This window comes from Meriones unguiculatus, chromosome 2 (assembly GCF_030254825.1).
Source record: "Meriones unguiculatus strain TT.TT164.6M chromosome 2, Bangor_MerUng_6.1, whole genome shotgun sequence".
Lineage (NCBI taxonomy): Eukaryota > Metazoa > Chordata > Mammalia > Rodentia > Muridae > Meriones > Meriones unguiculatus.
The window spans coordinates 52,821,185-52,845,506 of record NC_083350.1 but is presented as its reverse complement, the minus strand read 5'-3'; the positions used below and the strand labels follow the sequence as shown (position 1 = coordinate 52,845,506).

Here is a 24,322-nt window from a genome sequence, read left to right as displayed (position 1 = left end):
TTCCCCCTAGATAGAAGACAACGGATTTGTTTATGCCAGTACTTTGAGACAGTGTCTCACTGTGTGGACCTGCTTGGCTTCAAACTGCTTTATGAGTGCTTCTATATCTTAACATTTATTCGTCCTTCCACATCTTCAGTTTGTTCAACCTTTTAGCCAGTGTTAGAAAATCCTTTTTACTGAAGCCACCACCATCCACAAAGTAATCAAGATACTTTCAGAATTTTATTTTTTTAAAAAAAAAATCCAGAATGGATGGATAAAGAACAATCATCAAGGATATAGGTGCCAAACAACAGCCAACCAAGAGGGTAGCTAAAAAAGTATGGTCTAGCTTCTGTACCTACAGACCATGGCACAGATAGCTTGTTTTGAAAGGCCTCAGTTGAAGGACCAAATGTACACAAAAGGCATTCTTTATAGCAGTGCCCTTAGCCAACAAGGATCTCAAATCAAGGTCTACCTCCACTGCATGTGAAATAGGCTTCCCACTTTGAAAACATGGCCACTTCAGTACAAACCAGATATACCTTAAAATGATTGGTAGAGTCCCATCCCACCCCTTTACATGCAGCTGAAAATAACAGGCTAGTGACAGAACAGTCTGAACCTGCTACTGCTGAATTTATCACCCATTAAATGAGTTAGCTAATTGTCACTAAATTTATATATTAAGGAAATTATATATAGAATACTGCAAAAACACAGTAAAAGACTGAAGTTTGCCCCTTTTCTGCTCAGGAAGTTCCTTTACTCCCAAGCTTCATAGCATGTTGTCCTTCTGGCTCCACAATGCACTGCCACTGTTACTGTTTCTCCTCCTTCTGATCTTCTTTCTGTTCCCCAGTGCCAGAACTTCCAGAACCTTCCCGTTCGGATGCCATCTGTTGAGAAATCACTTAAGAATCACTAAAATTTCACATTAGCCACAACACGCATATCTGTCATGCATATCTCCTCTGTACTTATCACCCCCCCCCACCTTGGACACTAGTAGTCATTCCTTATGCCTTTCCCTGTGACATTCCCAGTATTCTCACTTGTGTAAATGGTTATGGAGGGAACCCCAATAATTAGGACCAAAATACCCCTCCAGCTGTGTACCTTTTTATATGCCATTTCAAAGAGTTTCAATGATGCCTGCTGAAGGGAAGATGCCGCCTGCTTAATGTTTGCTCCTGTTTCACTGTCCTTTCGAGCAAGGAGTTCTCTCATTTTGGAAATCTCTTCCTTTAGCTTGTTGCACTGGAAAAAGCAAAACCAAAACTTGGTTTCCCCCTGCCCCGGGTCTTCTGTCTCATTACATATGTGCACTACTCAAATTTCTATTATTTTTTTGCCTCCCCACCTCTACCCCTTATTTCATATTTTTGAAACCAAATCACTATCAAACTCAAAGAAAAGTTAGCTTCCCAAAGAAAAATGAACGTTGATGAAACAGTGAAAACTCTTGATTTGTTACCTCGTCAGCAGGCAACTGATCCTTGAATTCTTCCATTTTGGTTTCTGTGTCATGAATAATTCCTTCAGCCATATTAACTGCTTCAACACGTTCCTAATAGAAAGTATCAGTTTAGCATTAAGTAACTTTCTAATCAACCAGTTTCATTAACTTCTATAGCAAGTGAGATAATAAGTTACTTCCACACAGCTAACAGTAAAGCTCAATCAATCTATTAAGGAGACTCATCACACTTTGAAGTGCATGGGAAATCTCTGAGAAAATTGAGCTGGCTTTTGTGATGCAGGAATTTTGACAGTGGATGACTAAAAGAACATTCCAAATCCAATGGGTGCTCTTAATCTCAGGCACTAAGGAAGATGAGAAACGGGAAGGTTGTTTCAAGACATACTGACTACAAGGTGTAATCCCACGTTAACAAAGACAGTCTACACAAACTGTAAATTAAAGTAAAGGAATGACAGATTAGGACCTGAGAGGTAAGAGAAACTTTAGATCAGTGCCTTGCCAAACTCTGTCAGCTTTAACAAGTTCAGCAAAAGTAATCACCTTCTTTCTCCTGTCTTCCTCAGCATACTTCTCAGCATTCTTGACCATATTTTCAATATCATCTTTGCTTAATCCACCAGAAGACTGGATTACAACTGTAGTTAAAAAAAAAAAAAAAAGCAGCTGTTTAGTTCTCTTCCTTTACTGCACTGAGAAATAACACTAAGCATGATAGTGCACACCTTTCATCTCAGCACTCAGGAAGAAGATCCAAGTTCAAGGCCAGCATGGCCACAGACTACTACTATTTCTATTAATCTGAATAATTCTAATTATGAACATTAAGTAAACTGTATAAAAATTCAAAGACATTTACCACCATCTGGAAGGAAGAGGCAAGTAGATGTCAGGGTTTGAGGCCAGTTAAGTTTCAGGCCAACCAGGGATACAAAGTAAGACCCTGTCTCAAAATAATACAAAAAGCCAACACAAAACAAAAACCTAGACATACACTTCTACAAGTATAATGTTTAAGAAAGGCAAACATGGCTGAAAAGAGAAGAATCAGTGGTTTAGAAGCACTTGTTCTTGAAGAGGACCTGGGTTTAAGATTACTAGCACCCCAATGACAGAGCACAATTGTCCAGTCCCAGGGTATCTGGTGTTTTGTTTGAAACCCCAACAAAACCCCAAAGGGACCAGATATGCATGAGATGCAAGAAATACATGCAAGATAACAACCACATACAGAAAATAAATGTTTAGAGGCAGCTATCACTGATACCCAGAATACGGCAGGGTGGGAACAATCTTCTATGGGAGAAGAGGCATACAAAAAGGGAAAGGTTATGTATTTTCTAATAATGGCCACCTTACCTTTTCTTCAGCGGTAACCAAACCTTGGGCATGGCATATGCTAGGAACATACTCTCTACTGGACTAAGTCCTCAGCCTTAACTTGTTATTCATACATTCTGTGAATACTCACTCTGTTGCTCTCGTCCTGTTCCTTTATCTTTGGCAGAAACATGCACAATCCCATTGGCATCAATGTCAAATGTAACTTCAATCTGAGGAACTCCTCGAGGGGCTGGAGGAATTCCAATCTAAAATAAATATCCAAAGTGAGCTCCTTTCAGAGGGCTGTGGGTTCCCATTCCCAACAGGTTAACCAACCACTTGCTTCCTAGAACAAGTGGTATTTCACTCAATATTCAGAAACTTGAGATTTTAAGTGATAGTAAGTTTTAGTGCTTCCTAAAATTGTCTGGATATAAGGGGGAAAAAACCATGATGGCTGTGTCCAGAGTTCACAGTAAATGAAGAAACCTCTCTATTGTATTAATGCTGACCCGAAACAGCAGCTATCAAGTATTTTTGAAAGGAACAATCACGATACAACTGATTTCTGAGTTTGAACACTTCCTAGGATTTTATAAATTTCAAGTTCTGCAAAGTACTTTCAGGTAAAAAGTGAAATAATGGGTTTTATACTTCGCCTATAAAAAATTTCAAAAATAACACAGTTTGCCTATATGTCTGTCAGTAGTTTAGAGGTTAAAATACTGCCAATTTTGCAAGCTATGGAGCCAAAAAGCTTGATATTGAGATTCAAAATACCTACCAAAGTAAACTGTCCTAAAAGTTTGTTGTCTCCAGCCATCTCTCGCTCTCCCTGACACACTTTAATCTCTACTTGAGTTTGTCCATCAGCAGCAGTAGAAAACACCTAAAGAAAACATAGTTGGTTATGTGATTTAACTACACCTATCATACAGAAAAAAGCTAACTAGAGACACTAATAATACTGGATGATTCCTAATGTACCTTAATCTCAGAACAAGCACAGGAGCAGCAATTTGTATAAAAGAGCACACAATAGCAATTGCTTCAGCTCAGCAACTATGCTGCACAAGGTCAAGCTTAAACCTTAAAGTTTAAGGCATCAAAACAAGGACTTAAATCCTTTGGGTTTTGGTTTACAGTCCAGAGAAACAGGATGAGAGAAAGGAAGGGGTACCATGTGCTCAGTAATGAGAAGTCATCACATACTTTCCTTCAGAATGATGTGTTGACAGATACATCACTGCACAAATACCAAAGCTAGAGTTTTCTAGAAAACCTGAAGACTGAATGAAAAGAAATAAATGGAAATAAAATAATTTTGGTCACACTACATAGTCCAGGCAGTTCTCAAACTCTCACTTTTCATGCCTCAACTTCTCAAGTGCTGAGATGACCCATCAGCCACAAAATTCTTCAACTAAGACCATGCCATGCCTATACATTTCTGCTTGATAGTGATCAATGCAGCCCACCTTGCAATCAAAATCAGACCCTTGTCCCTGCCAGGCCTGCCTTTATTTGCTTTTGATAACAGACTACAAGGAGTTTGGTAGCAAATGACAACAGCCTTTTTAAGAAGTTGCATTACATTATCTTTCCCATAATCACCACTGCTAGCTGTTGTCTAAGAACTTTTCCAAGAACTAGGGGAAAAAAACAAAACAGGAAAAACAAAATACAGTGTCACCACCCACAGTCAGCTAGTATGAATTTATAAACAATGTTTTAAAGAAAAGATTCATAAAGTGGCTAGAAACACATCACTCATAGAACTTAAAGCTCCTGTTAAGAGACAGGGAAAGGACGGCTCTTACCTGGCTCTTTTTGGTTGGAATAGTGGTGTTCCTATTAATAAGTTTGGTGAAGACACCTCCCAGAGTCTCGATACCCAGAGAGAGAGGAGTGACATCCAGAAGCAGCACATCTGTGACATCACCAGCCAACACACCTCCCTGAATGGCAGCTCCAATGGCTACAGCCTCATCAGGATTAACCGCTTTACTTGGGGCTCTGCCAAAAAGATCTTGAACAGTCTGCTGAACCTATGCACCCAGAGAAAGAACCTGTCAGCTAACACTCAGGACAATTGCTGGAATGACACAGAGCACGAACATGGCAGCCAGATCGCAAGTCAGATTCTGATATAAGAATGCTTATTTTTTGTTCATGTTCGACAACTTCAGAGCATTTCATTGTCTACTGAAGATTTTAATTATCTGGCTTCCCAGAAGACATTAATCATTTGAAACAGAAGGTACAAGACAAGATGTTATGAAGTATAGTCTACGTATTCTACACAATTGAAGACCATTTTGAAGGAAACAGTACTATGATTCTGTGGCTGGAATGAGGGATAGGTTTTGATATTATGTATTAGAACTAACAAAGACGCACAGCATCTTAGGAGATCTGTTAGCATCAATGTGTCCTCTTAAACCAGAATCCTACAATATCTAAACTTACTCTGGACTCATTTTCCAATAGCCGGGTGTTTTAATAGAGAAACATTATATAACCACCCACCACAAACAAGGCACTAACGAAAGTAATAAGTGCATAATTAACCTAGGCCCAAGATAATTCTATCCAGTTACCAAAAACAGCTGAACCTTCAACAGGTCTGTGCTCAGTTATTCTTTCTCTACACATCTGTATTTCAGAATGATGTGTTGATTAATGAAATGCATCATTGCACAAATCTGTGTTGAAGAAATGTTAAGTAGCCCCAACTACTATACTAGAAAGATGTGGGACTGGCTACTATCAAGGCTTGATGACTGGGTTTATATCTTTTAATTCAAATAAACTAAAAAGGCTTTTCGGGGGGGGGGAGGGGAAGGTGTCACTCTGTACTCAGAGCCATTCCCCTGCATTAGCCTTTCAAGTGCTGAGATTATATGCATGAAATCACCACAGCCAACTAGAAGCACTTTTTGGTGAGGCTAGTCTCACCCTCCATTAGCTAGAATGGTTCATATTCATGTTTACACACAACATAAACAATTTGTCCCATGCATGTATTATGTATTAAGTGGCACCCATGAGGAATACCATGAATCCATACCTTGGGCATCCTCGTCATGCCACCAACCAGAATCACTTCTCCTATGTCACTCTTGCTGACTTCTGCATCCTGCATAGCTTTCTGGCATGGCGCAATAGTTCTCTTGATTAGATCTGTGACAATGCCTTCAAACTGAGCTCGAGTAAGCTTCATATTCAAATGCTTGGGTCCAGAAGCATCCATTGTAAGATAAGGCAAGTTGATGTCAGTCTACAGAGAAACCACACGTCAGTGGAGAACCCAACTGGTACTCTGATCCTCCCATTAATGTTAAGACCATACCCTAGGACAGGACTTAGAAAGCACCGTGTCAGACTTATTAATAGGGTCTACATATATTAACTGGGGCAGACAAGCTGAAATATGCTTGTCTGTTAGGAACCATACTGTGACCAGATGGTGGTGACACATTAATCCCAGCATTCAGGAGGCAGAGGCTGGAGGTTGCGTTCAAGCCAGCCAAGACTACACAGAGAAACTCAGCCTTGAAAAACAAACGGAAGCATAACAATATACTGTAGGATTGCCTTTAACAGCAAGTTAAAAAATAACCCATGTCTGGGCTGAAGAGATGGCTCATCAGTTAGTGTTTGCTGTCCATGCAGAGGGCCAGAGTTCAGCTTCTCGCACCTGCATCGAGTAGCTAAGGACTGCCTACAGTTTGTTATAGGGAACCTGATACTCCCCTAGTTTTCACTGGTATCCTCACTCACTTTCTTCCATCCTCTCCACATATATAAAAATAAAATTATATACAAAAAAAATCCCATGTGCATAAAGAAAAAAATTTTTTTTAATCTCTTTAATAGCTCCAGGCTAAGTTCCAAGAAATTAGGGAGTGTTGCAGATGCTAAAAAAAAAAGCAGGACCAATGTATGCTAGGTGTGCTGGCAGTGCCTGTAAACCTCAGGAGCGGCAGGCAGAAAATCAGACATTCAATCTTCTTCACCTAGAGTGAGTTCAAAATCAGCCTGAGCTGCAAAGAGATCCTGACTCAGACACCTGACTTACATACTGCCATTACATCCACAAATAACAGGTAACTATATAACATCTAATAAATCCCAAATCCCATAACTTGGGGTCATAAAATATGCAATCAAGGACTTTTAGACTGAATGTTAAACATTGTATACTCGTATAAAAACATTTTAATAAAATTTATCTACTATTATGTATAACTAATATATACTAAAAATTGTGGTGGTACATGTCTTATCTCACCACTCAATTTTTTACACAGCAAATAAATACGTACGCACGTGTGTGCATGTAACTAGGAAAATGCAATCAGTTAAAAAAATTAGATTAGCAAAATTCAAAGAATTTGCTGTTAACAGTGTCTGAGGAGTATACATCCAGAGGGGGAAAAATTGCTTAGTGCTCCTATCAAGGGTGAATAAGATACACAGGCTGAGAGAAGCCGAGTTTGTAAGCACTTTTCTTCAGGACAAAGTACATTAAATGGTTAAGTACTTCATAGTCAATACACTTTCATAAAAACAAAATTAAATCGCCAATGTTACCTGGCTAAATTTTGTCAAAGAAAGTCTCAATTTAGCAATCACTAGCGCCTCTGAGGACTTTGTGAAAGTTATTAAAATTTCTTATATTTTAATTCAAATACCCACATGGACAGTGAACTAGCATAATTCTATGGTATAATATGAACTCCAGGACTACCACCTTGTGTGTGAGCATGTTTATGTGCATGGTGTGTGTCCATCTGCCCATCCAACACAGGGTCTCACTATAGCTATGGGTGTCCTCAAACTCACCATGTAGAGCAGGATGGCCTCAAACTTTCAGAGATCTGCCTGCTTCCACCTCCCAGTTCCACTAGAGCAGGCAGTGTTACCACTTTGAAGACAAAGCCATTCTCTGACACAAAATTCTGCATTGCTTCTTCCCTTTACACTCTACCATGTGTCGCTAATCCAGGGACCTTATAAAACATTTTCCATTCCATTCCAGCTTTTCTCATGTAAGTTTAACCATGTTTAAGCATCTTTCTGGTATAAAGCATGGGCTGGTGCTTTGGAGAGAAGTGGCCAATAGAAAGCATGCACAAATAATTATGGATGGAAACAGCCCAGATAGGATTAAGCAAATGGCACAGGATGTGGGGCTGAGAGGTAGCTAGGTGTATCTGCCCACTACCAGGTGAAACAAGGCTTCTTTAAAATTCTATCAGGTGTGTGTGTCTTTAAATGACTGGCAGTGGATTATCACAGGCATTTAAATAGCCTATTTTCTGAAACATTCTGGGGTTTGTATTTAATTATCTTAAGATAAACGCCAATCCAAATCCAAAGTTCACATCTGTACTCAGCTATTCTAACCCTTCCCCTAGAGGTCTTACCCCAAACCCTTATACATACTGTCCCACTCAACTTTCTCCAGCTCTACTAAAAAAAGAAAAAAAAGTGTGCTATCTAAATGCACGTCTATGTGTACTGTATAAGGACAGGTGTCTACAGGTGTCAGATCCACTGAACTAGAGTTAAAAAGCAGATGCTGGGAAAAAAGGGGGGGACAACAGCAGCAAAACAAAAAACAGCAATGGCTCAAGCCATTCTTTCTAACCACCTCAAAACTATCCTATCCTTAACATGCTTTATGCCCTGGCCAGATTGTTTTTTTCAGCCCCTAAACTCTCCCTACCACACAAAGGGTCTCACTGAGTAGGCAGTGTTTACCTTTAACTCCCACCATCTATGTACCACACAAACTGCCAGGTTCCTTTTGAACCTGACACCAATCCTTCACTTCAGCCTTCAGTTAGATCTGAGCCACCACCTGTAAGTTACTATTGAATTCACAGCCCTCACTATTCACAACTAAGAGGAACTTGCCACTCTTAGCCACACAAAAAGAGTAAACCAAGTCATCCAAAATCATACAACTAGAACCTTTGGGATGGTGCTGGAGATATCAGTGGTTAAGAACACTGACTGCAGCCATGCGTGGCCTTTAATCCTAGCATTTGGAAGGCAAAGACAGACAGATCTGGTCTACAGAGCGAGTCCCAGGACAGGCAGGGTTACACACAGAGAAACAAACCAACCAATCAATCAATCTTCTGGTTTGATATTAATATTCTAATTAATGTCCATCTTTCCAAAATAAATAGTGTTAAGAAGTTTTCAAGGATTTAACTTACAGATTTACAGTCAAAAGTATACAAGGATTTAATATACTTTACTGAAGTGCTGAAGGTTGGAAAACAAAATACCCTCCAATAAGATACAGCCACATAAAAGTAACCAGGCTCTTCCTCTCCAGATACCATTCTGAGACTTAATCACTCTCTATTGGCAATTCAACACATTGTAAGCTACAGCGGACTGTCCTGTTTGCAATGCTGGGATGTAACTCACGAGTTCATACGTGTTAGCCATGTCCTTTACCACTGAGCTATCATCTCCTGCTCTAAAATCCTCATCTTGCTGTTTGTGATGATGCATGCCTTTAATTCAAGCACTGAGAGGTAAGAAAGGAGACAGGAAGACAGACAGAGGGAAGAAGGGAAAAGGAAAAAGAAAACCAACATCTTTAACTTAAAAAAAAAAAATGTATTCACTGTCATTCAAATAGGAACATGATTGCTATTTGGCTCCAGTATTATTTATTAAAAAGGTTTAACAAAGGGGTGGAGAGAAGGTTCAGTGGGTTAAGAGCACTAAGGACCCAGGTTCAATGTCCAACATCGACCTGGCATTTCCAGAGGTTCTGACACTTTGTTCTGGTCTCCACAGGAATGAAGCACACATAAAAATTTACTTCATTCATTAAAAAGATCACTATACTGTCCCTTTGTGCATGGCCAAGGCTATTAGTAAACAGAAAACCGGAAAGAGGCTACACTGACATTATTAAATAAGAATACACTATTCAAAAAAGCTCAAGGAAAACATATCCACCAAAACTACTGGGATTTGTCTATGTCTCACCTGCACAGATGAGGAGAGCTCACACTTGGCCTTCTCAGCAGCTTCCCGAACCCTCTGAAGTGCCATGTTGTCTTTGGTCAAATCAATCCCTGTCTACAAAACAGGATTAGTGAGACAATATAGAAACTGCAGTAGCAGCAAAGAACACATTTTATTTGCTTATGAAGGGGCCATCCCTTTATAAAGAAACACAATTACCACCTTTAGAGACAGGAAAAAAAACAGGTGTAAGAGTGAAGGAACACCCATCAACTCTCCCAGCTCAAGGCCTCTTTTTTCAGTTTCTTCTCTAATATTGTAACCAAGGTCACTTGGTCTTTTGTTCCCAATCTAAGGCTATATAAAACTAAATTGGATTAGTTTATCCACGACCATGAAATGCAATTACCTTAAGACAGAAAAACTACTAACAAAGCAAAGAGCAATCTAAACAAAGATTCTCATTAACCCAATGCCTACCATTAACCACAATGGTAACTAACCTCCCTCTTGAACTCCTTGACAATGTGCTGTAACAAAGCTTGGTCAAAGTCTTCACCTCCTAAGAAAGTATCCCCATTGGTGGACTTCACCTCAAACACTCCTTTCTGAATTTCCAGGATAGAAATATCAAAGGTTCCACCACCTAAATCATACACAGCAATGCTAGAAAAAAAGAAAAAATTTAAGCCTCAAGCAACAAAACCTATTACAAAGGAATGAACTCAAAACCCAAAGATTAATTAACTTAGCTATTTTCCTGAGATTTTAATAATTTTGAAATCTAGTGACATGCCTGTTAACGTTTATGGCCCACCAGTAACATACAACACAGAAACAAGGAGCAAATGATTGTTTCTGAAATATTTATCAACATATAATAAAAATAAAAATTATCAAGGGTCTAAAGCAAATAGTAAAATGCTCTTGAATTAATGAAACACACCATATATTTCCACTGATTTGGAAAGAATAAAAGGACATTTTTAGCCTAAGCACAATATTTTAACCTTACAAAATGAAAATGGTATAGCATAAATCTGACAGCTGTTATAACTCAGTTCACAGTTCAGGTTGCTTTCACAGCACAAGGCAGGCAGTGGAGGCAGAGTTTACAGCGGGAGTTCCAGGAGATCCAGACCTATGTTAAGAAACCCTGCCTTAAAAACAAATGACAGGGAAGCTGGAGAGATGGCTCAGCAGTTAAGAGTACTGGCTGCTTTTCCAGAGGTCCTGAGTTCAAGTCCCAGCAACCACATGGTGGCTCACAACCATCTATAGTGAAATCTCATGCCCTCCTCTGGCGGGTGGGTGTACATGCAGACAGAACACTATGCATAATAAATAAATATTATCTTAAAAAAACAAAAACAACAACAACAAAAAAAAAAAAAACAGAGCTGGAGAGAAGGCTTAGTGGTTAAAAGCACTGTCTGCTCTTCCAAAGGACCCGGGTTCAATTCCCAGTAACCACACGGCAGCTCACACTATCTGAAACACCACTTCCAAGGGATCTGACACCTTCACACTGATGCACATAAAATTAAAAAAATAAATAAATTATATTAAAAAAAATGACAATACAAGGCCTGCAAGACAGATGGTTTTTATCAAGTACAGATGCTTGACTTCCAAGCCTCATCAATCCCAGGAACCTACATAGAAAGAACTTACTCCTCTAAGTTGTCCTCTGACCTCTTCCTGCTCACTGTATTTCATGAACATGCCCCACCACATGTATAATACATGTTAAGGGGGCTGGATTGAGTTCAGCAGTAAAGAGTACAGAGTGCTCTTCCAGAGAGCCAGTTTTTTATATCCAGTACCGGCATCAGGAGCTTACAATCACCTGTAACCTCAGCTCCAGGGGAATCTGACACTTCTGTGGGTGTTGGGAATAACATACATATAACCACATACAAACACATTAGTAATTGACAATAAGAAGAAACTGTAATTTACAAAAAATAAAATAAAAATGAAGGCAGGCATGGTGACACACTCTTTTAATGCCAGCCTGGCCTACAAAACAAGTCCAGGACAACCAGGGCCACACAGAAAAGCCCTGCCTTGGGAAGGAAAAAACAAAAACAAACAAAAAAAAAAACCAAAAACCAGCAGGACCATGCAGAGGGCGGGCACTGCTGCCAAGGCTGACAACCTTACTTGAGACTGTTTTGGAAAAAGGCAAAAGACAACCCACACATTTTATCTTCTGACCTCCAGAACCAATACATGGGCTCACAAAAAATAGAAAACTGTAATAAAACTACATGAAAACCTGTAATTCAGACAAAAATATTACTGTTATCAACTTACACCTTATCTTCAGATTTGTCGAGACCATAGGCCAGAGCAGCAGCTGTAGGTTCATTAATCACTCGAAGTACATTTAGCCCAGCTATCTGGCCAGCATCCTTAGTGGCCTAGAGAGGTAGAAATAAATGTATCTACCCATCCTTTAACTCAGGCAACCCTCACCACCACCACACACAGGCATCTAATTAACTTTACCTGTCGCTGTGAGTCATTGAAATAAGCAGGGACTGTGATCACAGCATTTTTTGCTGTGTGACCCAAGTAATTTTCTAGAAAAGAAAGAATAAAATTCCATCATGGTATTGTGTCAGGAAAAAAAAAAAGGCAACAAAATTACTAATGAAGCCTAATAAATCCACATCTCATCCTCTGTGGAGCAACAGACAACACTCACCTCCTTTGTGGCTCAACATGCAGAGAGCATGTAGAAAAACACTCCAACAAGCACTAGACTGAGTGCTGTATGCTACCGCCGTAATCTAGCACTGAGGAGGTAGCAGGAGGAAGTGAGTCCAAGGCTGTCCTGGATTACATAGCAAGACCTGCAAGCATGGTAGCTCATGTCTATAATCTTAGGCCCCACACGTTTGAGGCCGGTCTTGGCTACAAAATGAGTTCAAAGACAGCCTAGACTACAGTATGAAATCTGGTCTCAAAAATCAAATCACCCAGGCTGGAGAGATGGCTCAGCGGTTAAAAGCACTACCTGTTCTTCCAGAGGTTTTGAGCTCAATTCCCCGAAACCACATGACGGCTCATAAGCATCTATACAGGGATCTGATGCCCTCTTCTGCATGCAGGTGTACATGCAGATAGAACACTCATATGTAAAATAAATAAATAAACCCTTAAAAAAAATAATCACCCGAAGTACTATTAGTTGTTGCAGGATATTTGATCCCAGTGTAAACCCCAAAATTGTGAACTGTAAAAATCCTATTTACTGCTTGGTTTGAGTGAGCCATAACACACTTATATTTCAAGAATTTTCTCTTTATTGTAAACAGGTGATTATGTTATGGTTCACCCGGCCCTAGCACGAACCTTTAATCCAAGAGCTCTCTGTACACATGATTTAATGAAGTTAACTCTAGGTCAACAGGCAGACCAAGCAAACAACTGTTAGAGATTAAAGAGTAGGAGGGACTTTGAGTTGAGGGTATTTAAGATAGAATGGAGAAGAAAGAGCTTTTAACTCAAGTTCTGGCGTTAGCTTCTTGGCTTTGAACTAGCAACCTTCAGCCTTGGGTTTTTGGCCTTTTCCTCCTGGATTGTCCAGTTGTACTATTGAGCCTTTTTGGGTTTTTCCATCCAGACCTGAGCTGAGAAGGAAGGTCAGCTGGGTGCTTTCTCTGCCTCTCTGAGCTAGCAGGTTTTCACCCCAGCACCTGGCTCCTGAGTCCTTATTAGTAAAATAGAATGCTTCGGATGCTCATCATTGTTTGTAACGGTTAGTACTTAAGAGGCTGCAACAGTAGGATCAGCAGTGAGGGATGCATAACACCCTGTGTTGTTGTCCCCCCTGCAACCCAATCCCAAAAGGTTTGCATGTCTGCAAAGTACTTTTGTGCAGCTCAGTAGCAGAGATGGTGTTGGTTGGAAATTCCAAATCACCATTAGCATTTCAGTCAGGACTGATCAACATCCAATGACCTTTAAGTCTAGTTTAGTATGTAGCTTTCTGGCTTTTAACACAAAACACTACACTGGACACCAGTGGAAAAAAGCAAGAGGCATCATTAGGAGAGTTAAACTCAATCTTCAGATTGAGTCCAAAAAGTTTTGCCATTTTTAGATTTTAAATGCAAAAAGCTTCGGACCCCATAAAGAGCATGAAGTTAATCAGTATAACCCCAGAGGAACCACCAGCACTTACAATTTTCACAGATGTGAACTAAATCCGCTCACCTGCAGTCTCTTTCATCTTCATCAACACAAATGCTCCAATCTGACTTGGAGAATAGAGTTTTCCATGAGCCTCAACCCATGCGTCACCATTGGAAGCACGGACAATTTTAAAGGGAACATTCTTACTGAAAGGCAAAAAAAAAAAAAAAAAAAAACACTTGCCCGTGAAACTTAAAATGCCAAGGTCACCATAAATCACATCCATTTTAAAGAGCAGAAAGACCAGGTTGTCTCTAAGAAAATGCACATACGATAAAATACTACTTGGCCACAAAGAAAAGTATTGATGCAAGGAACAAGGTAGATGGAAACTGCATTATAGTAACTGGAAGAAGCCAACCAGGTCTACAAATGACTCCATTCAAAAACCTTACACTACATACAGAGCTCAAATTTTCCCAAGATCCACATAAGAGTAAACCCAAGATCAGTTTTTAAGTTTTACTTATGTATATTAGTGTTTAGTAAGCATATACCTGTACATACAAGCCAGAACATATCCCTTGGAACTGAAGTTACAGTCGGTTTGTGAGCCACCATATGGTTCCTAGGAATCATACCAGGGTCCGCTCTTAACTACTGAACAATCAATCTCCAGTCCCTATTTTCTTTTTTATGTTTTATAAGACAGGATCTCGTGCAGCCTTGGTTGTCCTGGAGCTCACTCTATAGACCAGGCTGGCCTTGAACTCAAGAGATCCTGCCTCTGCCCCCAAGTGCTGGGATCAAAGGCCTGCACCACCACACAGTTCTGTTTTAAATATATATATTTATTTATTTTATGTGCAGTGATGTTTTTTCTGCATTTATATCTGTATGAAGCCATCAGATCTCCTGAAACTGGAGTTACAAACAGATGTGAGCTGTCATGTGAGTTCTGGGAATTGAACCCAGGTCCTCTGGAAGGACAGCCAGCACTTCTGCGCCATCAATCCAGCCCCTAGTAATTTCTTTCTTTCTTTCTTTCTTTCCTTTCTTTCTCTCTCTCTTTCTTTCTTTCTTTTTATTTTAATCTCAAACAAGCAAACTGGACCAGTGAGATGGCTTAGTAAGGTTCTTACTGTCAAACCTAATGACCTGACCTTCAATGCCCAGGACCTACATAGAATACAACAGGCTCCTGCAAGGTGTACTCTGACCTCCACTCACGTGATAGACCGTGAACATAGCCCCCCCCCCCAAAGTAACAATAATAAGAAAAATGTAAAAGCCAGCAGTCATGGTGCCACAAACCTTTAATCCCAGCATTCCTGGAGGCAGCAGCAGGAAGACCTCTATGAATTTGAGGCTAGCCTGTCTACAAAGACAGTTCCAGGATAGCCAGGGCTACACAGAAAAACCCTGTCTCAGAACAAAAACAAAAACTTCAAAACCCAGGCAGCAGTGGCACACAAATTTAGCACAAGCACTCAGGAGACAGAGGCAGGAGGATCTTTTAGAGGCCAGACTGGTCTACAGAGTGAGTTCCCAGGAAGCCATGCTACAAAGAAACCCTGTCTCAAAAAAACAAAAACAAACAAAAAAAAAAACCCAAAGAATGAGCAAATGATTGTGCACACACACAAAAATACGCCCACAGGTATTTAACATATGATATAACCTATGCCATTTCATGACCGACAATGAGGTACAGAACCTCGTTCAAAGCACTCGGTCTTCTGAGTTGACTTTCATATTACTCACGTGTCTTTCTGCACTTCGGGGTCATCATACCGACGTCCAATAAGACGCTTAGTAGCATAGAAGGTGTTGTTCGGGTTGGTGACAGCCTGCCGCTTTGCTGGCATACCAACAAGTCGTTCTCCATCTGTTGTAAAGGCAACTACCGAAGGGGTAGTTCTGGCACCTTCAGCATTCTCCAGGACCTAAAATTCCCAAAGACAGCGATTAAGGTATTAAGTCACCACTGGCATCTTTGTAGCCATGATTCAAGCAGCTCAAACAATTAAAAATAAGTAAATAAAAGTTGAAGGGATAATGCACTAAACTGGCATGTTTTACTATGACTACTACACAATAAATATTTCAAATGTATGCAGAAGTCTATGGCCACACCACCTTCAATATAAATAATCTTGTTAAATATATGTGAAAGGTAAAAGCTCAAGTTGTTTCAGATAAAGGCATGGGAAACAAACCATGAAGAGGCAACCTCTACATAACACAAAACCCCTTGAATGTGGAACTCTCCTTGCTTCTAGCAAATAGAAGCTTCCAAGACACCGTGAACCTTACTGGACTCCAAAACTGAGGAAGTCATTTTAATTTCTCTAATAGCATTATCACCTCTACCCCAGAGAACACATTGAAATCCTACCCCAAGAACTTATATTCACTTAATTATCAACGCCCAATTAATTAGCTTCATGTCAATTCTCAAGTCCTACAAAAACAAAAGGTTTTAAGTGCAAATTGGAAGTTTGGAGCAGTAACACCACCTGCAGTCTTTGCACTAAATAATACTCGAGTCTAGCCTAGAATACATGTCTCAAAAACAGCATCAAACTAGATTCAGCACTCTTTGTTTGTTTTAGACAAGGTTTCTCTGTGTGGCCCTAGCTGTCCTGGAACTCACTATGTGGCTGGACCTGAACTCAGAGATGTCCTTGTCTCTGCTGGGATTAAAGGTATCCACCAACTTATCCTGGCTCGGATTCAGCATTTCTAAGCACCTAATGCCAGACTGGATACCTAAGTAACCTCAGGCTTCCAATTATGCTCACCTTTGCCTGTTTGCCCTCCATAACTGCCACACAGGAGTTAGTGGTACCCAAATCAATACCAACAACTGCACCCTTGATAGCTTCTGATCTGTAAGAGAGTAAAGAATACCATGGTTATCTCAGCAGTGGTCTCCAACAAGATAGGAAGAACTTGTTTCAAGCCAGCAAGTTGCATCAACCACAAACACAAATGAGTAACTGGAGAGAAATAGTTACTTGTTAACAAAATGTACCCACCACAGACTTAGAATTCAATTAATATGTGTTCTCTCAAAGAAATTGAAGTTATACTCACGCATAATCCCTTCTTGAAACAAATCTAAAAGCTTCATGACTAAGGCCATTCCAGCCATCCTGGGGGGGAAAAATTGCATCAGCCATCAAATACACAAGGAATCTTTCCAAATCCTGAGATATACATGTAAACTTTAGTCCTTAATATGTAAAATGTATAGATTTACCTATCACACATCTACAAGTTTTCCAGACTGTAAGGTAAAACTAAGCAAACATAAAATTATTTTGAATTACAAAAAAAAAAAAAAAAAATTTACACTGCAATGGAGATTTTCAACTTTGACACTGATCTTGTACCAATATTTGCTGTGACAAATTGAGTGAGGGATGCTTAGAAGCAACTCTAGCTTTTAACAACAAGAGGCCGGAAAATTAAGTGTCCCTCAAAGTCATGACAACCTGGAAGTTGGCAGATGTGCCTCCCCTGACCCCGGTGTCAGGGAACCACTTCTGCTTAAGACCTGGTTAAAGAAACACCACGCAAAAAATTCAAAATTAATTCATAGCTGCCAGACATGGTGGAAAAACCAGAGTCAGGCCTGGTCTACATCAGTTCCAGAAGAGCCAAGGCTACACAGTGAGACCCTGGCTCAAAATTAATTCACACTTGACTCCAATTACGTGCGTACTCGAAGTAGAAATTTCAGGCACTCAGGGACATTCTACTGGCCTTCTGAAACAACTATCTTGGAGAGCTACAAGTCTCATTCTCCAAAAACGTTATTTTTTTTCTTATTTCAGATCAAGTTCCACAAGCTTTTTCCTGTTCTATTATAAACCACAAGTAAATCGAGGACGAGGATGGTGGTGTTCGCTTTCAATCTCAGCGCACGGGAGTCAGAGACCCTGCCTCAAAAAAAAGAAAAAGAAAAAAAAAGAAAAAAATCGAAAGAAAGAAAAATTGAGGTTGGAATTTAACTTTCAGTTTCTAACGCAGATGCTCCCTACTCCGTTTCTTCCCAGCAGCGGGATTCTTGATTATTAATTTACAGTAGGGGAATTGTCCTTCGACCCGTAACAGAACCTAGCTTAAATAGTTCTGCCTTGCCGTAAACTACATCCATTACAAGACCAAGCACATCCAACTGGCCACAGGTTAGGGTAAATTAACGGGGTAATTAGCGAGATAAGACTACAGAACGCCAGGGATTGTGACTCAGCAGAGCTCGAGGCTGAAGCCCTCAACCAGGCCAACACCGACCACCGAATATCCGTTACCTCCCTTCGCCCGGGATTTCTCCTAGAGCCTGACCCCGAAGGGCAAGGCCTGCCTCTCCCCTACCGAGGCCTCGAGCCCCAACCGGAAGGCATGGCCGTTCCTCACCTGGTGACGGGCGGCCGCCGGGCTCCGGGAGGCTGCGGTGCCCACGAGACGGGCGGCCGCGGCTCTGCTGGCGCTGATCATGGCGGCTGGACAGAAGGGGTGCGAGGGAGAGAGCAGACACCCGACAGGCCCTGAGCTGCGCGCACGGCCGAGGCTACGCTTCTGGAAACCTCCAACCACGTGGGGCGGGGGGGCGGGGGTTGGCCGCTGCGGCACGGAAGCCCGCTCTTCCGCCGAGGCGCCGAGCGCGTTGCCTGACCAGAGACGGCCGGGCCGCGGCTCCCGTCCTCGGAGCCCGCCGCCAGCAAGCTCCTCGGCATGACCGCTGAAGAGTCCTGTGCTCTGATCACGGCCTCCGCGGTCGTGCGGGCAGTGAGAAGGCAGCGGGAGAAGAGGGACATACAGGCATTGCCCCGGACAGCCCCGGTCCTCGACGGTAGGAAAGACTCAAGGTCACACGGGATAAATGACGAAAAGATTACAGTCTCCTTGCGTCAGTTGCAGCGCCTGCGCCGTTGGCACGGGACCGAGGCCCCCGCGCGCATGCGTAAGGGGCGTGGAGGACCCGGGTTAGGGACTTAGTGGTAACGTTTATTGGATGCTCCGGTGCACGCGAATTTGTTCGAGAATACCCGGGGCGCGAGGTCGCGCGCGTGCAAGATGGGCGTGTGGAAATTTTTCCTGAAGCCGCCACTTGCCGCGGGCGCCATCTTGTCCTAAGGCATTGTTAAGGGCACCTTTGTTCTCGTTCACAGCTTGAAGTATGCACACCTGGGTATCGGCAACCTTACACAAATTTGTGCGGCCAATTGAGAGAGCGGGGTTAGGTTCTCAGCCTCTAGGACAGCATCCGGTTCACGAAACCTTAAATCACTTTTCAGGCTGTCTTGGGAACGATGAGGGGAAAATAGGTCAACTGCTGCTCTTTCCGACCGGTTTGCTGGGTCAGAGGCGTCTCTGTACCTTTACAGTCCTTGCGCTGGCCGAGTGTCAGTTACTCCTGTGTGACTTTTAAAGACAGGGTCTCGCAGTGTCAATGGCGGAGTGGGGTCCGGAGAGCGGGGATAGGGGAGGGAGAGTCTCTATGTGGCCCTGGCTGGCCTTGATCCCACCAGTCTCTACCTCCCGTGCGCTTTTTAGGGGTTTGTGCCCGAACCTAAACTATGTGGCGACTTTGTAGCCTCAGCTGTCTCGGTGGTAAGACAGTTCAATGATTCAAAGACAGGAAAGTAGAACTTGGTTTTGGAAGTAAGCATTTCGATATCAATAGAAAATTGTTGAGTTGGGAATAGCTGCACAGGCCTGTAATTCCAGCATTTGGGAGATGGAGGTAGGAAGGTTAAAAGGGAATCTTTGACTTCATCACGAGTTCAAGTAAAAGTGGTCAGCACTGACAAATTATGAACAAAGCATGGGGAAACTGGGAGGTAAAGAAAATAGTCATCTTATGAAAAAATAGCTAGGAATGGTGTAAGCCTCCAAGCACTTGGGAAGAGGAAGAAGCAGGCTAATAAGAAATTCAAAGTTATCTTTAGCTACATAATGAATGAAAACCAACTTTATGACACTATGAAACCATGAACCTATTTGGAAAAAATGTAAATAACCGGGGTCTGTGACACATGCCTGTGATCCTAGCACTAGGAGGCAGAGGCCATGATCAGAGCACAGGACTCTTCAGCGGTCATGCCGAGGAGCTTAAGTTCCAGGCCAGCCTGATCTACAGCCAGGACAGCCAGGGCTACACAAAGAAACCCTGTGTATGTGGGGGGGGGGGGGGGAGACAGACAACAGACAGGCATTACAATTAGTCAGAGATAATGCAGTTTAACAGCTGGTGTGGTAAAACATGCCTGTAATCTATGGAAGCAGAAGGTAAAGTTAAGAACTTGATTCTAACACAGCTACAGAGTAAGACCCTGTCTCAAAAAGTAAAAGGCCGAGAGATTTATCTCAGTTGGTGTGTGCTTGCCTATAACGTGCTAGATCATGAGTCCTTATCACCCCATTAATCAGGTTTGGTGGCACACACTTCATCCTAACATTCAGGACACTGAGGCAGGAGGAGGATAAAAAGTCAAGACCAGGCCAGGCTATATTGCCAATACCACACTGCACAGGAGACAGCCTCAAGAAACCTCTCACCCCTCTTCATTAAATTACACTTGTCATTATAACCTTACACTTGTCATTATAACCTTACTAGTAGATCTGGCACTTAAAGAAGTTCCCTCAGAAACTGCTTTGGCAAAGCCATTAAAGTTACAGGTTGTTCACACACACACACCCAAAAAAACATACTCTGCCATGAAAGACTTGTCCTGGCATGGCCAAAAGTTTGAGGTCAGCCAGATCTATGTAGGGAGTTCCAGAATGAACAGGGCTATATAGCAAGACCTTGTCTCAAAATGCCCTGAAGCAAGCTTGGTGTGGTTGCACACACTTGTAATCCCAGCATTCTGGGAGGCAGAGGCAGGCAGATCTCTGTGAGTTCAAGGCCAATCTGGTGTACAAAGCAAGTCCAAGACAGCAAGGGCTATTACACAAGAGAAAAATAAAGCCCTTAGGCACCAACGACTAAGTCAAGTATTTGCTTTTCTTCCAGTCCCAGAATCCAATGCTGTATATTTTATTTAGTTTGTATCTCAGACTGTCCTCAAATTTGAGGCATGGAACCCAAGGTTTTGTGCATGCTAAGCAAAAGCTCTACCAACTGAGCTATAACCTTAGCCCAAATAAGCACAGTTCTAGGGTTATAAATATGCCTGCTTTCCTTACAGTTTTGTCAGGCGCCTCAAAAATATTCCTATTGACCACAAGGGGGATGTGGCAGCTCAGTGTTGAAAGCATGAATCTAACTGTATGAGCTTTTAATATTTACCAGTATGACAGCCTTCCAAACTGCCTTACAAATGAGCGTCTACAGCCCGAAGGCTGGAAGAAAGAGGCTGAATCCAAGAAGGGTTCAAGTGACTCAGAGTGGACAGTGAGATCCACAGCCCAATGGTACAGTTCACTATACAGCACTGTCTTATCCCTGGCTGACCTCTAACTCGCTACGTAGATCAGGCTCCCCTCAAAGGATCAGATCTGCCTCCCTAGTGTGGGCACTAAAGTTGCACACCACCACACCTGGTACTTTTTATTGTTAGATAAGGTCTAAATTGCACAATCTGGCCTCGCGTTCACCCTTTTTGACAAAGCCAGAACTTGAAGCCAGTCTGTCTGACTCCAGAACCTGCATTTCACACCCGAACCGAAACTGGTCTTCACTTTCGTTTTCACATACACAGAGATGAATGGTGGGTACTGGCCTATTCCACTGTTAACAGCAGTAACTTTAGGTGGTGGAAATAAAGAATAGTCAAAAACGCCTATTATAGGATAACCTCAGCGGGATTCGGGGCTTAACGTGTTGGTAACTGCAGCCCAGTGGTGGAGTGCCTGCCAAGCAAGCACAGGTGTGTGGGCTTCATCCCACGACAGAACACAGAAAAATGTGAGATTTAATCTGTGATATAACCCATGGAATTATACTGTAACTTGTAGACTGTAAGGACTATAAATTATTTTCAGGTGTTTTTTTTTTTTTTGATGTGTATCCCAACCTAGCCCTAAACTTGAAATCCTCCTGTCTCAGCCTCCCAGGTGGCTTGGATTACAGGTGTTCACCACATTCCGTGGTTACTTTTGTGTTTTTAAAGCAATGTCTCTTTTAACCAGCAACTCAAAAGACAAATGTCATGTGGTGGCACCTTCCATCTTCAGGAAACAGAACTGTGGTGTGCTGTAGGAATTTGTCACTTTGGTTCTCCTTGCGATTTTTCATGTTCCTGTGACAGATTTCAGGAGTCAGTTCCCACGCTTGTCTTCTGGCGTTAGCTACACTGCACTGGAGAGGATTGTATGGTGCTCCTCTCAAGCTCTCTGCTGAGCTTCCCTCAGGAAAAAGTACTAAATCAGGTGATGTCTCTGTCCCTGGGCATGGTAATAATTAGTAGGTTTTGTTCTATGTCTACTAACCCACCAACTTGGCTGCCTTCTGATGAGAGAAAAAAGAACTACATCAAAATAATATGACAAGCTGGGTGGTGGTGGCACATGAGTTCAATCCCAGCACTCCAGAAGCAGAGCTAGGTGGATCTCTTCAAATTCGAGGCTAGCCTAGTCTAGGACAGCCAGGACTACAAAAAGAAATCCTGTCTTAAGGGTCCCCCGCCCCCCAAAAATGAGCCTTTGATAAGCTATGACATCTACATCTCAGAGATAATGATGTTACACTGTACAGGCAGAAGTCAGTCTGCTCTGGATTTTCCTTCAGATATGGAACACAGTTGCATGTAAGACAGATGATGGACTCATCAGAAGACTCTTTGTGGGAAGGGTAGGGATGACAGAAAGCAGAGATTTGCTGTTAAGATCCATACAGGAAATGAGGTGTGGTAGTTCACAGCAGTAATCTCAGCACTCTGGAGGTGGAGGCCACCATTGACTACAGAATGAGTCTGAGGTCTTTCTGGGCTACATGAGATGCAGCATTTGTCACTGAGCCCCACTGATGAGCTGTTTCAAAGCTTACAAAGTGCATAGGTAATCTACAGGGTCCATGGGTATGGCTACCTTGCCTATGCACCACAACTTGGCATAGAGCCAAAAAGGAAGTCTGATTTGCCCTGGTTATGGTTGGGTATATTTGTATGTAATAGAGTCTGTACCAAGGCAACAGTCTTCGGAAAAGGTAGATATGGTTAATTTTAGAGGTCGGTTATGTGTGTTTGTGTGGTGTATATGTGTATGCTAGGAATTGAAACTAACACCTCATACATGCAGAGCACAAAAAAAAGGAAAAAAATCTCCCATTGAGTCACATCTCAGGCACCACTACCTTCCTTCTGTTAAAAGTAATCGTCCTATCCTAACTGCAGACCTTTTCGTTTTCAGATGCTTTCCTGTATCCTTTGAGTGCTGATGGTTCTATATTATTTTCTTCTTTACTGTTTTTAGAAAAAAAAAAATTTTGTGATGAGTGTTTTGCCTGTTTGTATGCTGTGTACCACATAGGTGCCTGGTGCCTATGGAGGTCAAAAGAGGGTGTCAGATCCCCTGGATTAACAGAAGATTGTAAGATTGTAAGCGTGGGTGCTAAGAATCAAACTCAGGTCCTCTGCAAGAGCAACAGCTGCTCTTAACATCTGAGCCATCTCTCCACCCCATATTTTCTTCGTTGTTGTTTTGTTTTTGAGACTGTCTGTGTAGACCATATATTCACCTGCCTCCTCTCCCAAGTTCTGGGGTTGAAGGGTTGTGCCAGAATACTCATTCTCGGCCTGGACATTCTTGAAAGCTACAGGAAAAGATCACTATTTACGGAGCTTTGTGGTGCAGGGAGGGACCTCTTGCATCCAGGACCATAAGCCGTCATGTCTATGCCTCTATTTCCTGATTGATGAGGAACTTTGAAAATGAAAGAAAATTACTTTAGAATTTCATTTTTTGCCATTGTTCATTGTTTTTGCTGTCAAGTTTCTAAGCCAGAAACACCCTTTTCTGTCACATTATGTTCTCCTTTTGCTTGGTATTACCTAAAGTTTTCGATATGTCAACCTGTCCTATGTACTTGTCATTTTTAATGCTTATCTGTATAGTTATATTATTTCTTGAGATACTTCTCATTCCAGAGTCCCTTGTACCACTGACTTTCTTTTTCTTCTCCATGGGTACAGAGAAAGATCTGCTGTATTCTAAAATATTCCTGAAAACAAGCTATATCTCAGAACCCAAACCAGCATTCAAGTTTCTTCATTTTGAAGCTGCACAGGGAGCCACTGCACACAAGCTGCATCTTAAGTTGATGACAGTGCATCTGCCTGGGCCTCTTGAGAAATCCCAGCAAGAAGCTTCATCCTACACTGAGGGAAAAATTAAACTGACAAGAGTATTTGATATTTCCAAGAAGTC

The 24,322-nt window shown here is 41.8% G+C and overlaps 1 protein-coding gene and 2 non-coding genes across 3 annotated transcripts; all 3 read right to left on the bottom strand.

Moving 5' to 3' along the window:
• Positions 1–206: 206 nt before the first annotated feature.
• Positions 207–18,550, bottom strand: Hspa9 (heat shock protein family A (Hsp70) member 9). The gene is made up of 17 exons (XM_021653359.2): positions 18,365–18,550; positions 17,039–17,097; positions 16,744–16,831; positions 15,704–15,885; positions 14,021–14,145; positions 12,308–12,381; positions 12,113–12,219; positions 10,297–10,459; positions 9,815–9,907; positions 5,862–6,071; positions 4,612–4,839; positions 3,576–3,680; positions 2,940–3,057; positions 2,012–2,106; positions 1,463–1,555; positions 1,105–1,245; positions 207–884 (listed from the first exon to the last, which is right to left on the bottom strand). The coding sequence occupies exons 1-17, from the start codon at positions 18,443–18,445 to the stop codon at positions 807–809; spliced, it is 2,040 nt and encodes a 679-aa protein (XP_021509034.2). The 5' UTR covers positions 18,446–18,550; the 3' UTR covers positions 207–806.
• Positions 3,974–4,043, bottom strand: LOC132652578 (small nucleolar RNA SNORD63). The gene has a single exon (XR_009590179.1). It is a non-coding gene; the product is annotated as a small nucleolar RNA SNORD63 (small nucleolar RNA).
• On the bottom strand, positions 5,419–5,492 carry LOC132652577 (small nucleolar RNA SNORD63). Its single transcript, XR_009590178.1, has one exon. It is a non-coding gene; the product is annotated as a small nucleolar RNA SNORD63 (small nucleolar RNA).
• Positions 18,551–24,322: the final 5,772 nt, after the last annotated feature.

Coding starts and splice junctions, on each gene's coding strand:
- Hspa9 (XM_021653359.2), bottom strand. CDS start 18,445: ATGATCAGCGCCAGCAGAGCCGCGGCCGCCCGTCTCGTGGGCACCGCA. Junction 9,908..10,296: donor TCAAGGAGTTCAAGAGGGAG/GTTAGTTACCAT, acceptor CCTGTTTTGTAG/ACAGGGATTGATTTGACCAA. Junction 3,681..4,611: donor TTCCAACCAAAAAGAGCCAG/GTAAGAGCCGTC, acceptor TGTTTTCTTTAG/GTGTTTTCTACTGCTGCTGA.